Source organism: Alternaria rosae (genome assembly GCF_020736505.1).
Source record: "Alternaria rosae strain MPI-PUGE-AT-0040 chromosome Unknown BKA58scaffold_9, whole genome shotgun sequence".
In the NCBI taxonomy this organism is placed as follows: domain Eukaryota; kingdom Fungi; phylum Ascomycota; class Dothideomycetes; order Pleosporales; family Pleosporaceae; genus Alternaria; species Alternaria rosae.
In genome coordinates this window covers 1286740-1300280 of record NW_025763578.1, presented here as the reverse complement: position 1 = coordinate 1300280, position 13541 = coordinate 1286740, and the positions used below count along the sequence as shown (strand labels likewise).

General features: G+C 53.5%; 6 protein-coding genes across 6 annotated transcripts; 1 reads left to right on the top strand and 5 right to left on the bottom strand.

Moving 5' to 3' along the window:
• Positions 1-1121: 1121 nt before the first annotated feature.
• On the bottom strand, positions 1122-2363 carry BKA58DRAFT_240636 (uncharacterized protein). Its single transcript, XM_046166659.1, has one exon. The coding sequence runs from the start codon at positions 1894-1896 to the stop codon at positions 1210-1212; it is 687 nt and encodes a 228-aa protein (XP_046022130.1). The 5' UTR covers positions 1897-2363; the 3' UTR covers positions 1122-1209.
• Positions 2350-3732, bottom strand: BKA58DRAFT_404946 (uncharacterized protein; the record flags this gene model as incomplete). Its single annotated transcript, XM_046171881.1, has 2 exons — positions 2350-2751; positions 2926-3732. 2 exons carry the CDS (start codon positions 3730-3732, stop codon positions 2350-2352), a joined length of 1209 nt encoding a protein of 402 aa, XP_046022129.1.
• An 850-nt stretch (positions 3733-4582) lies between these two features.
• Positions 4583-6554, top strand: BKA58DRAFT_431688 (uncharacterized protein). Its single transcript, XM_046173106.1, has 3 exons — positions 4583-4883; positions 4933-6294; positions 6363-6554. Exons 1-3 carry the CDS (start codon positions 4824-4826, stop codon positions 6492-6494), a joined length of 1554 nt encoding a protein of 517 aa, XP_046022128.1. The 5' UTR covers positions 4583-4823; the 3' UTR covers positions 6495-6554.
• A 103-nt stretch (positions 6555-6657) lies between these two features.
• Positions 6658-8355, bottom strand: BKA58DRAFT_321498 (FK506-binding protein 2 precursor; the record flags this gene model as incomplete). Its single annotated transcript, XM_046167812.1, has 3 exons — positions 6658-7290; positions 7340-7944; positions 7995-8355. 3 exons carry the CDS (start codon positions 8353-8355, stop codon positions 6658-6660), a joined length of 1599 nt encoding a protein of 532 aa, XP_046022127.1.
• A 566-nt stretch (positions 8356-8921) lies between these two features.
• On the bottom strand, positions 8922-11266 carry BKA58DRAFT_240529 (triose-phosphate transporter family-domain-containing protein). The gene is made up of 3 exons (XM_046166657.1): positions 10518-11266; positions 10119-10471; positions 8922-10072 (listed from the first exon to the last, which is right to left on the bottom strand). The coding sequence occupies exons 1-3, from the start codon at positions 11129-11131 to the stop codon at positions 9231-9233; spliced, it is 1809 nt and encodes a 602-aa protein (XP_046022126.1). The 5' UTR covers positions 11132-11266; the 3' UTR covers positions 8922-9230.
• A 479-nt stretch (positions 11267-11745) lies between these two features.
• Positions 11746-13435, bottom strand: BKA58DRAFT_240508 (Mo25-like protein). The gene is made up of 5 exons (XM_046166654.1): positions 13055-13435; positions 12939-12999; positions 12420-12889; positions 12099-12371; positions 11746-12050 (listed from the first exon to the last, which is right to left on the bottom strand). The coding sequence occupies exons 1-5, from the start codon at positions 13157-13159 to the stop codon at positions 11853-11855; spliced, it is 1107 nt and encodes a 368-aa protein (XP_046022125.1). The 5' UTR covers positions 13160-13435; the 3' UTR covers positions 11746-11852.
• Between the last annotated feature and the right edge of the window lie 106 nt (positions 13436-13541).

Genomic DNA, 13541 nt, shown 5'->3' with positions numbered 1-13541 from the left:
TCGTGATCCGACTTTCACCACTGTTCCCTGCCGACCGCTCTTGACGCGCTCTACATGGCGTCAACTACCACTTTAGCGATGGCCAGCGGGATGCCACGTTTCCCCATTGGATGGGTACCCCTGTAAATTTCCAAGACTGTTTCCCATGACGTCCCAACCTGGCTAGCTCCAGCAGCTTTCCTTCCGGAAGCCTCGAAGACGCTCGACGCACCGACGTTCTCTACACTACTCAAGAGCCTCACTAGCGAGACTGCTGTCCCTCTCTCGATTGATGTGTTGAATACGCTATCCCGCAAATTTGGCCGTCCTGTCAGGTCTCGGCCCGAATCTGCGCCTGCCTACATGTAGCCTCATGGAACCACTTGTGGTGTCATTGTACTCGAGGGCGGACCAGCCGGCTGGATCTTGCAGTATACTGGAATACACTAGGAAGCCTCAGCGGCTTTGGCGCTTCCATTCTTCTAGCTCCTGTCAAATGCGGCGGGGCGGACTTCCAAGACAACGCGGTAACAATGTGCCGAGCAGCTGCCATGCGAGACACGCTGCGCTCCAAACTTTAACAATCTCTAGCCGTCAGCTGGCGGGTACCTGCCTCACGTGCGAACACCACGGCTGACAGGTACCCACCATCATGCCCGCGTCACCTTCGGCAGCTGCATCGTGAGATCAGATTATGCCTGCTTGCAGCCCTGTACTCGCAATCTATCAGCATCCGCGACTTGCCGCGCTTCCGTTCCGACACTCGGAACGACTACCCCTACCAATCATCACACACCGGTTTTCCAACGGGTACCTTACATCGCCCATTACTACCCAACGTAGATCTACAGACAATCGCAATATCGAGACGCCACAGCCGTGTACAGTCAGGATGATCTTTCTGTGAACCGTTGTCCAGGGTCCGCGGAGTTCTACATTCGTAACGACCACGGCACGCAATCGCCGATCAGATCGTGATGATCGCCACCTCCAATGACGCGAACAGCAACGTTCGAGCCGCGCGTATTCTTTCAGTGCAGAGTCTAGGCCCATGTCTCGTGATGAGAGAGCTATATTTATTTTGAAGGAATGGGCAGTTTCACATATTGACTGACATCCGATTGAAGGACCATCTAGGAATTTCAAATACCATCAACTTCCGCACCATTTTCAAATCCAACCTTTCAGCACAGACCATAGGAACGTGTCTAACCATTTCCTGCACCAGTGCTAGCAGCGGTACTGACTGCAGTACCGCCATTTCCTGCACAAAGATCCAGCACCATATCTCCTCTGAACTCCCCTTGACAAACCATGCTTGGCTCGTTCGTATAGGTCCTTCCGAAATAATATATTGGGCGATACTATATCGTCGTAGTTTGGGCAGGTGACGCGGAAAGGCTCTTTGTAGCTTCCGCCAACTAGAACAGTGTGCTTGACGTGGTCTTGGTAGAAATCCCATGTTCCGTTGCCCCCTTTTTCCTCGGACCTGTCACCACCTAGGGTATACGCAGCGACCGAGTTTAGATCAAACTCTTGTTCGCAGTGGTTGTTGATAATGACATTACCGTACTTCGGTCCTTCTTCCTCCACCAAGCCAACTGACTCCGTGGGAGATGCTGGTGACACACCCGATGCTGTTCCACTCGCACCGCCAGCGCCATCGCCGGTACCAGCACCAGAAGCCATGGCCGGAGATGTAGAGCCTGCAGAAGATGCCGCAGGCACGCCCATGGACGACATGAACTCCAAGACCGAATTCATAGACATGCTACCATCAGCCGCCGATGTCAAGCCCAGAAGCGGTGCCTCGCTCTTCTTGACTACGCCTGCGACTGAGAAGGGGCTTTGTTGACCGTGTGGCACTAATACCAGGGCGAGGCCCAAGAGCATGAAGTACTCGGCGTAGAAAACCATCGTCGAGATTCAGAGTCGGGGATATGGAAGTATGCGCTATGAGTATCTGGTCGTCTGCGTAGGTTTTTTGATAGATGTTGATAGTGAAGAGCGTGGTATTTTGCATGTAGTGGAAGTCTTGAGGGGAATTGTGTGTGTGTGTGTGTGTGTGTGTGTGTGAAGGAAGTTGAAAGGAGCGAGAAGCGTTGGAGTATATCTACTCTTCCTGTCATGCGTCTTCGACGATGAATTGGAGTGATGTGGAAATTGACTGGCGTTGACAGACGTCTACTTGACTCGTACTGTGACAAGATTTTATACATCGCTATGAATCAACGCTTTTCCTGTATGTAAGAGTCATGACCTTGTGCTGGTAAAGCATCAGATCATCCTCCGCCTCGTATCTATCCCATCTCGTGCACTCTAACTTTCCGCCATCTTATATCCCGACCTGATCGCCACGTCTCCTGTCAATCATTCTCCAACCTCGAACCACTTGAGCAGTTCAACGTTGTACTCCTGAATCCCATCAACAAGGTCCTCAGTAGGGAACATTGGCTGCTGTAGCAGAGTAGCATAGAAGAAGGCTACACGCTTCGCAAACTCGTCCGGTCTGGACGCAACCCACTCCCCACGCATGTCCAACACCTTGACGAACAGGCCCAGCTCTCGATGCGCAGCTAAAGCAGGTAGCAGGGCATTCTTCCAGGAAATTTCCCTCGAAGTCTGTTTGTGAGCTTGCCAGTCAGCACCAGCCTTTCCGGTGAAGTTAGTGATCGTCTGGAAGTCGTGTAGTCGTGTGTGGATTTCGTGCCACAACACCATTGCGGTATACGATTCCTTCAGCATATTGCTATTCAACGCTGCTTGCATCCTCTTGTGTGTCTCAGAAGTATAGAGTTTGCATTTGTAGGACTCGAGCTCCCGGGACCTGGAGGCTTGTGGGGGCAACTCCTAGAGCAATTCCAATAGTTCGTCGAAGGCGGTTCGTTGGAGACGCCACTCTCTCTCTGGCCTGTTGTCCTTGGAAAGGTTCCAATCCAGCGCTACCCGTGTTGAGGCATAAGTCATGACGCCCTGCTCTTGTCTTGGGGCCGTGTTTACGAGTGGGTCTTTCAACGCTGTGTCTTTGCCGAGACCAACCTGGCGGCCCTTCTCGATGGCATGCTGGAGACCCTTGTGACTTTCCTCCTTCGTGTGGATTGTCGATCGTTCGTCTGAACGTGCGTGCAAGGAATCGTACGTACTCGGTGTGCGCGTGGGGAAGAGGGGAGTTTCTTGTTGCATGTCCAGCTTCCCATGCTTTCTGTTCAGCAAGTGTAGCGCACCGTCCTTGCGCGTAACTTGGTAGTTCGCATGAGCTCCAAGTGTAGTATCGTGGCAAGTGTGTTCAAGGCTCATGCTCTCCATGCCCAGCGAAAGACTTGGAGAAGACTCCCGCTTCAGGGGCCCAAATGATTCCGAATCATCGCTGTTGTGGCCATCATTCATGTAAGAAGCGGAATTGGAGGTCATAGCGCCAGCTTTAATCATGCTGGTTGTTGAAGAAGTCTTGTTGACTAATTCCGGCAAAGTCGACGACGAATGAGAGCCGTTCCGTCTCCTGGATGTTGCATTCAGGCCTACTTTCGCCTTGTACAGACGTTTCGCCATCAGGAGCCTTAACAGATTGTCGATACTAACAGTGTACTGTGATAGCGAACAGATCATACGTACAGCCTGGATGTGAGAGTTGTGAAGATCTGCGTGCAAGTCGCCCTCCACAGGATTGGCGCTGCCTAAATCTAGCTGCTGTTGACTCGACGTATTTGAGCAGAAGCTCGGCAGAGTGGACTCGTGACGCATTGAACTCTCCATGGCGAGTCGGAAGACAGGAAGTCCTTTTTTGCGTTGAACATACTCAGAGTGCAGAATTTTGAACTGTGCGAGTGAGATGTTGAAGGAGTCAATGGGCGTTGTTGTGGTTACCAATACAAACACCCGCGAGTTGTCTTGGCGAGCTCGCTCCAACCTCACTAAGGACAGTAGTTGGCGTGAAAACAGCGGCCGACGTCACAGTGGCACAAAGAGCTATACATTCTCTTTGCGAGCCTTGAAGCGCTCTTAACGAATCCCTGGCGGAAGAGCATATGCTTTGCCCAGGTTCGAAGCCGAATAGGGAGACGAATGAAAACCAAGAGGCGACTACGACAATAGGACTAGTATCTAATAGGAATTGATAAGAATGACATAGAGGAAAATGAGAACGGTACTGGAAAGACATAGACAGACGAATTTTCGAGACAATGCTTGTGTGAGTATGTCAAGTCCACGCAGACGCAGCTTATGCGCGGCTAGCAAAAGGCGAGTGTAACTTCTCAATTCGCTGGGTCATGTCTCCTTCTTTTGCCCTTGTCATGTTCATGTTACCTGTCTCTTCACAAGTCAGCGCGCTCAGATCAACTAGAAAGGCTAGCGAAACGCCAGGAGATCGTCGGAGAGGCCCACGGAGGGTAATATGAGGCATATCTTCGTTAGACTTATCAAAAGTTGCGTCGTTAATATACACGTGTGGATGAAGAAAGACTCACGACCTTGCGTGCTTGCTCATTAATGTCTGACGTTCCGGAGCTACCAGGCCACGAGGAAAACAAGTCCGCGCTTTCCCTGAGTCAGCCATGATTCACCCAATCACCACGCAGTACCTGACGACTCCGCACTCCAGGCCCTCGATTTTCCTCCACATTCCGCGTCGGCGCTGTTCCGCCCTCCCGCTTGAAGATGCCGACGCAACCCATGCTAGAGCTTCCCGAGGCTGCGACGATGCTTGGGTATACAGATATCCGGGAGCGTCCCAATTCTCCCCACAGTGACTTCTTATATACACCTCCACAGTCTGTGAGTTGAGCGCTGCATAGCATATTTTGGAAGTCTGGAAGTTTGTATACTTGCGCAAAGCCCAGCCCAGCATGCCGTCAATATCCCTCACACTGCGCACTGCGCGCACCTTTTCGCGAAGCACAACAAAAGTCATTCTACCTTCTCTTGGTACCCTCCAGCGGCTGCTAACACTGACAGACATATCTCAACCTCTCGCGCTCCTTCTCATCATCCCTCCGCCGCAATGAGATCAACAAGGTCTACCCGAGTGCCGCTGCGGCCATCGAAGACATGTCGTCTGACAGCACGCTGCTGTGCGGAGGCTTCGGTCTTTCAGGCGTTCCAGATACCCTCATCCACCAAGTAAAAAGCACACCACACATCACAGGCCTGACCGCAGTATCCAACAATGCCGGCATCGTTGGAGGAGGACTCGGCCTATTGCTCGAAAGCAAGCAAGTCAAGAAAATGATTGCCAGCTACGTAGGCGAGAACAAAGTGCTCGAGCAAATGTACCTCACCGGCGAGCTAGAACTCGAACTCACACCCCAAGGCACTCTCGCAGAGCGATGTAGAGCAGGCGGCGCCGGCATCCCAGCCTTCTACACACCTGCCGCCTTTGGCACCGTCGTACAAACCGGTGAATTAGCCCTCAAGCACAACAGCGACGGCAGCGTAGCCCAATACTCAACACCTCGCGACGTCAAAGTCTTCGCGGGCAAGAGCTACGTGATGGAAGAAAGCATCAAAGGTGACTACGCCTTCATCAAAGCCTACAAAGCCGACCGCCTAGGAAACGTGCAATTCCGCTTCTCAGCCCAAAACTTCAACGGCGCCATGGCCCGCAACGCAACCACCACAATCGTAGAAGCCGAGCACATCGTCGAGCCTGGCGAGATCCCTCCCAACGCCGTCCACGTCCCCGGCATCTACATCGACCGCGTAATCCAATCCACCGCCGAAAAGAAGATCGAAAAAGTCGTCAACGCAAAAGACCCTCAAGAAGCCGTGTCCGCCCTCGGCGCCGGCGACGCAGCCTCAAAACGCGAACGCATCGTGCGCCGCGCCGCGAAGGAATTCAAAAACGGCATGTACGCCAACCTAGGCATCGGCATGCCCATGCTCGCCCCTTCCTTCGTAGACCCGTCCGTAGAAGTTCAACTGCAGTCTGAAAACGGCATCTTGGGACTAGGACCATACCCGCAAAAAGGCCTCGAAGACCCGGACCTCATCAACGCGGGCAAAGAGACTGTTACTTTACTCCCTGGCGCATCGTGCTTTGGCTCCGAAGAGAGTTTCGGTATGATTCGTGCGGGCAAGATCGATCTGACTATTCTCGGTGCTATGCAAGTGAGTGCGAGGGGCGATCTCGCGAATTGGATGTTGCCGGGTAAGGTCAAGGGATTTGGGGGTGCGATGGATCTTGTGAGTAATCCGGAGAAGACGAAGGTGGTTGTTACTATGGAACATACGGATAAGAAGGGGAGGCCCAAGATTCTTAAGCAGTGCGAGTTTCCGCTCACGGGTAAGGCGTGCGTGAGCAGGATTATTACGGATTTGGTGAGTACCCCCTCTTCATCCCCCTTTCATTTTTGAATGATTCGAATGAGAGACTAATGATTGTGTAGTGCGTGTTTGATGTTGACTTTACAGAGGGCTTGACGCTTATCGAACTTGCGGATGGTGTTACCGTGGATGAGGTGCGGTCGAAGACTGGTGCGGACTTCAAGGAGGCGGCCGAGATCAAGCCGATGTTGTAGGAGATATACAATTGTAGTCTTCGCGCTCGCATAAAATACCAATGTCGTTTTCTTGCACAGATAATGCATGTCTATTCCAAAAACCCCAAGCCCGCTATGAGACAAGTACAACAAACTAAGCCTACTGATGATACAAATACCACAACCACCACGTACAAGGACCCTACTCCGTTCTTGTCTTCATGCTACCACTCGCCCCATCAACAGCGGGATCATAGTCGCTTCCAGCCTTTAAACCCTTACTCCTTGACGGTACCATCGTAGGATTAGCCTCCTTCAACGGGTCCACCTCAGCAGCCTCGATGTCACTGTCCTCACCATCAATACCCGCTTCGCGCCTCCGCCTCTGGCGCTCCAACCACTCCTCGTCGTCCTCATCCTCGCTATCATCCTCACCAACAACACCATAACGTCCCTCACTACCGCTACCACTCCCATGCTCAGGATCCTTGATAAAGTTATCAATGATCCAGTACTGCAGCGCATTCATAATCAACGGGAAGATGAACATGACGAAGGTGATTTGCAGCGCTGTGTTTCCTTCGGTCCAGCGTAGTGCCCAGTCTCCTACCCATGCGATCCACGGGAGGAAGGCAAAGATGGCGAGAACGCAGAGTTTCATGCCGATAAGGCCGAGGAAGTAGATTATGGATTGCTTGAGCCACCAGGATGCGCGTGGGGGCTGGCCGTAGTTGCCGCTACGGATGGACTCTGGGGGGTTGGCTAGCGGGGTTTTGGCGAATGCGGCGTGGAGGACTTTGAGGAGGAGCACGAGGATCGGGATACCGATTGTGGTCTGGAGTTGTTAGTTGCTGGATGTAGAGGGGTCGTGAGAATGAACTTACGTCGATGGCCAGATTGAGGAGGTAGAACGAGCACGGATTTGGCTGGTCACCCTCTTCGTTCGTTCCAGCATACTTCGTCGTCGCGCTAGTTGTTGCTGCTACATCGAATTTACCGGAGGATAGCATAGACATCAAGACGTTTGCCAGATGCAAAAGCACCGAGCCAAAAACCTGCTTGGAAACATCGAAGAACCAGATCTTCATAGGCCTTCGCGGAGACTCCCGCAGCCTCTTGATTGCAAGAGATGATACGGCGAGCAGTCCGAGGAAACCTTGTACAAGCAGTGCAAAGTTTCCAAGGAGGTTGCACTCGCCTTTATCACTCTCGCCGTCCATCGGGTTTCCTTGTGCGGCCACGGCTTTGCTAGGCTCGGCGGCTGGTACAGCAGTCTTCTCAGGCTTGGTCTCTGCCGGAGCGGCTTCAGACGAAGGTGTAGATGTAGGTCTGGGAACGTTTTCGGGCGCAGCTTCTTCGTCGTTGGCGTTGACGTTATCGTCCGTGATACCAGTAGGTGTCGGTGTCGCAGGGGCAGCCTTCGTAGGCTCAACAGGTTTCGCAGATTCCTTTTCCACACCATCGATGCCCATAAGCTCCGTCTCGAAAACTGCACGCACCATTAGCCAGACCCAAACTCCCCGCCTAAAGCAAACATACCCAGCGTCGATCCTGCAGGAATCTTGTCACCCATAGCGTGGTTCCCATACGCCAGCCCAGGCGGGATAATCAACTTCCTGGCCTCTCCAATACACATGTCCAGCAGTCCCTGATCCCAGCCCTTGATCACCTGGCCCTTGCCAATCGTGAATGAGAACGGTGCGCCTCGGTCGTAGCTCGAGTCAAACTTGCTGCCATCGCTCTGCAGCGTGCCCTTGTACATCATCGACACTTTGTCGCCCTTCTGAGTCTTGCGCGTACATTCCGCCGGTCTGGTGACTTGGACCTCGAGATCCTGCGCAAAGGCAAGCGAAGGCAACAGGGCGAGGGGGAGCGCAAGGAGGGAGGTGAGGAGCCGCATGGCTGGCGGCAGTAAAGCGACGTGATGTCGCGGTCGCGGTCGAACAGGGAAAAGCGAATGCGGTATTGCGCGTGAGGAAGGAGGTAGAGAGGCAAGAAGCAGTTCGATTTAATAAGCCACACGATGAGGCTGATTACTACTGCCGGACTTTCGGGGCTTCTGAAACCTGCGTCGTGCGAAACGAAGCGCTTAACGCTCGCAAGTACGGACGTTTGCCCGAAACAGATATGCCGGCGTGTAAACGGCGAGAGAAGGGGAGGGAAGGAGGTCTGACGGTCAACGCCAGATGTGGATGTGCAGGTGGTTGTGGCAGGTGTTCTCGACGTGCATGGCCACATGAGGTAACTGCGGCCAAGGGTCCTGGATTGTCCCGCCGATCCCCGAAATGCCTCCGCGGTGGTGGATTGGTTGGCTACTTCTTGGATATCAAGCTACGAGATGCACTACAGCACGTAGTACCGAGCAGCTGCCTTGAGATCATCCACCCTATACAAGGAAGAGCCTGAATCCGTATAGGTGCGCTGTCGTCTACATTAGGACAAGAGCTGAAGTTTACAAAAACTCTGGGCAAAGTAGAGTTCTAGGAGACAGATCCTGGGTCTTTTCTTCAACGGGGCACACTCGTCCAGTCTATTTTTGTTGAAACACACGAAATAGATATTGATATGATAGTACATAGCGAATGTGGTTCAGATGCAGTCGCAAGGAAAGGGTATAGTAATCCCGCGGCACGGCATGGCATTTGCACACCCGCCTTCCAAAACTTCCCAAGTGTCCTGAACGCCTGAAGATGCTAACAAAAAAGTGCGATGAAATATCCAACGATACAAGCGCTGAAATCCAGAATGATTGCTTGCTTGCTACACACATGTATGCTACTCAGTGTCCCGTGCAGTCTTGATCGGACTTGCCCTCGCTGGACTCTCAGATACGGACGCCCCGCTCAGACCGGGCGCAAGTTGGAGACTGTTGCGTACGATGCCCTGTCCTGGCCGCACGACCACGCTTCCTCTTCTGTCGCGCTCCAATGGGTCCACGGTATTGACGGGCGCATACGTTTCCTGATTCTGGAGATGTGCGTTCATCCGCGCTTCCTCTCTCATCTTCTTGATCTTCATGTAGTTGTATGCCGCGATGCTGCCGATCGTGACGACAAGGCCAGTCAGGTTGATAGGCGTAAGGGGGTCCTTGAAAACAAGGTTCGCAGTCCCAATCGTGACAACCTCTTTGAAAATGCCACAAATGCTAAGGGTGACGACTGAAGTGCGCTTCAGCAGAGCGAACTCGGAGGCGGTCATAAGGAAGGCGAGGACGCCCGGGAACAAAAGAATGCCAATGCCGAGGCCGGTGCCCCTGGCTTCGAAAAGTTGTGAAAGACCCTCCATGAGCGCGGGGAAGCCTTCCACGGGTATCGCGAGAATGAGTATGCTGATGAACATGACGGGTGCGAGGAAAAAGATGGAGGAAAATGGGTTCGCCGTGGCGGGGTTGCGAAGGAGCAGGATCTGGGTCAGTGACCAGCGGAAGCCGGACGAGCAGGCTGAGACCATGACGAGGATGAAGCCGAGGGTGTGGAAGGCAGCCTCGCCGGCTACCATCATGACGACACCGCAGGTCATGATGAGAATGATGAATACGAGTCGCCAGGAGGGTTGTTCGAGGCGGAAGAGGAAGGCGAAGATGAGGACGAAGCCGAGTGCAGATGACTTGCACATAGCTGCTGATGTTAGTTGTGTTTTCACGAGTGAGATTTCATCCCTTACTGAAAAATGTCAACGAGATGAACTTCAAGCTCGTGTTGCCCAGGCCAATGTCCATGCCAGTGGCTGCACCACACGGCCCGAGTCTGCTGAAGTAGAACCACTTGGTCATGAGCGGCTTCTTGGGGTCTACCGGCTCTACGCGCGAGCCGGCAGCGTGTGGGTTAAGGGAGTCGTGTCGCGGTCGGAAGGAGGGTATTAGGAATAGGACGAGCGACGCGAGCGTAAACTGGACTATCATATGCAGACATGTCGTGAATAGCGGAAATGGAAAGATGTTTTTGGTCTCGCCGTCGCCCTTGGCTTCCTTGAACATCCACTTGTTGTAGACGGAAATCGATATCGAGAAGAGATACCTGGGGCTGTCAGCACGTGTCATCCATACTCCTATTGACGTCCTACCATAAACATATCAGCACTCCATTGACCAGCATCGATTTGAGCAAGTTCTGGTCGGCTAGCTTCTTCTCCTCCTTTGTGTATGTATCATCCGGCACGATGCGCTGGTCGAGCAACGTGTTCCGCCTCTTTCTTCTCCGGCGTCTCCGCCTGTCGCGCTTGGTGAGGCCCGTCTCCTCGTCATCTTCGAGCCCGTCTGCGCTCATGTCGTCGTCGTCGTCGCCGCCGCTGTCACTGGACTCTGAGTCGGAGCGGTCTGCACCCGAGGAAGACTCCTCTCCTTCTTCGGCAATGTGGTCGGAACGGCGGCGTCGGTGTTTCTTCAGGTCTGTCTTGGTGGGCAGGGTGGCGCCGGCGAGCGAGGAGGAACGTCTACGAGCGGCCGTCTGCTCATCCGTCATGGTAGGGGTGGGCGGATGGATGAGTTTCGCAATGTTGGTGCGGTGCGAGACTCTTTGGCCGTCATCCGAACCCAGGTCGGAGAGAGAGCTGGCGGAGGGCAAGGAGGGTAGTGTTCTCAGAGGAAATTCATTCCCCGGACTAAGCAGCGGGCCTTGTTGTGTAGCGGTGTCCTGCAACTGCAGCCAGCGAGTTATCCGGGCCCCCTCTGAAGTCATGCTGCTCGACGGCGTGCACCTGATTCGCTTTAGCCTGGTCGCCAAGCCGAGAAGGAGGAAGACCCGCCAGCTGGCCCGGTTTCCTAGCAGTGCTAGCGACGGGCTAGCATCAGGGGCTTAGCGGGAAGATGCGTCAAGGGATGCTTCAACGCGACAGAAGGATGCAGGTACAAACAGACAGACGCGACAATATCACACCCGCTGCCGCAGCGCGCGACGTTTTGATTGTTACGGCCTGCACTCTGTGACACCGGCTTGGCCGGCTCCTTAGATGGCGCACCAAGCAGCGGCCAATCATCACCACGTGTCATTATTAGTTGTTAAGCGGGGAAGCTCGCCGCGGGAGATCCACCAGGTGATTGAGATGGAGTCTAGACGTCTGCCAGCCGAGATGCCGACTACTGCACGCGACCACTTGGTATGCATCATAATCTATGTCATGGAAAATGCAGATGTTGGACTGTCCAAACATCTCACAATCTGCAATCCCTTTGATGCCTATTCTTAGTCCAACAGTGCCTACATACTTTTGGAAAAGCATGACGCTGACGACCCGACTTCCGAACCCAATGCACTGCGGGCCCTGCATCTGCAGTCCGCCCTGCATTCCCACCTTCCATCGATGGGAAATGCGCCGATCACTGCGCCAACCACGGAAAACTCCAAGGATATCCAACCTCGAACGCCATCAGATGCGAGTCTAAACAGAGAAAACGTGTGACTATGTCGGTGTCGGCGGCATTACTGGTGCTGAGGGAAGCTGTTCGATCTGCCGGATCAAGAAGCTCTTCTCGTCGATGAACTGCTCGTCCTCTGTCCGATCGTCGAGGAACGACGGCAGGAAGCGCAGTAGCTTCTCCCGGTTACTGATCAAGATGCGTTGCACCGCGACTGATTTATTCGGGTTGGCAACAAACACCTGCGTCTGTTAACATGCGCACATCCTCTGACACTAGTCATGACTAACCTTGAAGACGTGAAAGCCCTCGTAGTTGATCATCTTCCTGTCGTCCCGCAATAACTTCATGATGATCTTGAGATGTTCTCCTGAATCCACATATTGCGTCATAACGTTGTAGTTTGCCCGGTCAAGTAGGATCTCGCCTAAGAGCTTGATCGACTGGCGCTTCGTCACATAGCTCTCCGACTGGACCAACATCGAGTTGTATTTCGAGAAGAAGGCGTCGAAGTTCGTTTGTAGAAAGGTAGCCACCAGCGGCTTGTGCTTTGTCAGGATTTCCTACCACATGTTAGCCCACGAAATGCCATACTCATCCAGCCAACCTACCCTGAATGTGTTGAATGCGTCTGCGCTGACTTCGAATGCGCCCTTGTCTATCCACCCAAAGAACTTCCAGAACACACCATTGCCGGTCGCTGGTAGGTCTGGGTTCACGTTGCCCAAGTCAAGCGTCTGACCGTCCTCCATTGGCTCGTCGTAGAGCAGCAGCGCAGCAATCGCATCGTATTTGAGTGCCTCGCGCAGAATGCCACCACATGGCATGGCACTTTCCCGCCTATCGTAGCCTCGACATAGCGCTATTATGATATCTGGTCGGTACGCGACGACGTGCTCTAGGACTTGCGGCGTGGCTTGCCCAGCAGGCTTGTAGCGGAATGCGGTGGAGAATATGACCTGCGCGTCTTTTCGCGACTCGAAGGGGAGCTTGTGGATGTTGATTGCTAGCGCGTAGAGTAGGTCTTCATTTAGGATACTCGTGAGCAGCTGGAAGACAGCCTCTGGATTAACTTCTGTGTCTTTGGCATGTCAGTATGCTTTCGACTGTGTCGCAAGAGACAAACGCACCGGGTGTGCCCTGAAGCCTAATCTTCATCTGCTGCAGGTCTAGTGCTAGTCCTTCCTCCAGCTATCACATGTCAGCCATGTCTCCCAAGCGCTCCATTGCAGTCGACTGGTCGCACCTTGGGGTTGGGTTTGTCCTCCTGTCCTAGCCGCAACGTAAGCTCTTTGATGGAGCGGGTGAGCTCCAGATTGTTCTTCTGCTTGTTTCGGAATAGGAAGGCCATGTTGAGGGGGCTCGGAAGTTTTGCAGGGCGGGGATCGAGGTGCGATGGCGGCGGTGCTATGAGGGGCTGTGACTTGAGGCCAGGGCCGGGAAGCTGCTATCTTGACGGCGAAAACATACAGGCGACGGTAGGGCAATATGAATTGGGCTCCGAGGGCGGTTATGGTATACAGGGGGCCAATGCGGTTGTTGTCCTGTCTCTACTCTGCCCTGGTGATGCTGTTGCTTGTGAATGGCCCGAGGATCAACCCTGTCTGCCAGGCTAGTGCACCCTGCGCTGACCTGTACTTCCACTCGCCCACAGCTGGTCACTCTAGACTGGAGCTAATTCCTCAGTGGACGGCTAACGGGAATTAATTATACCACTATTTCAATTATATACG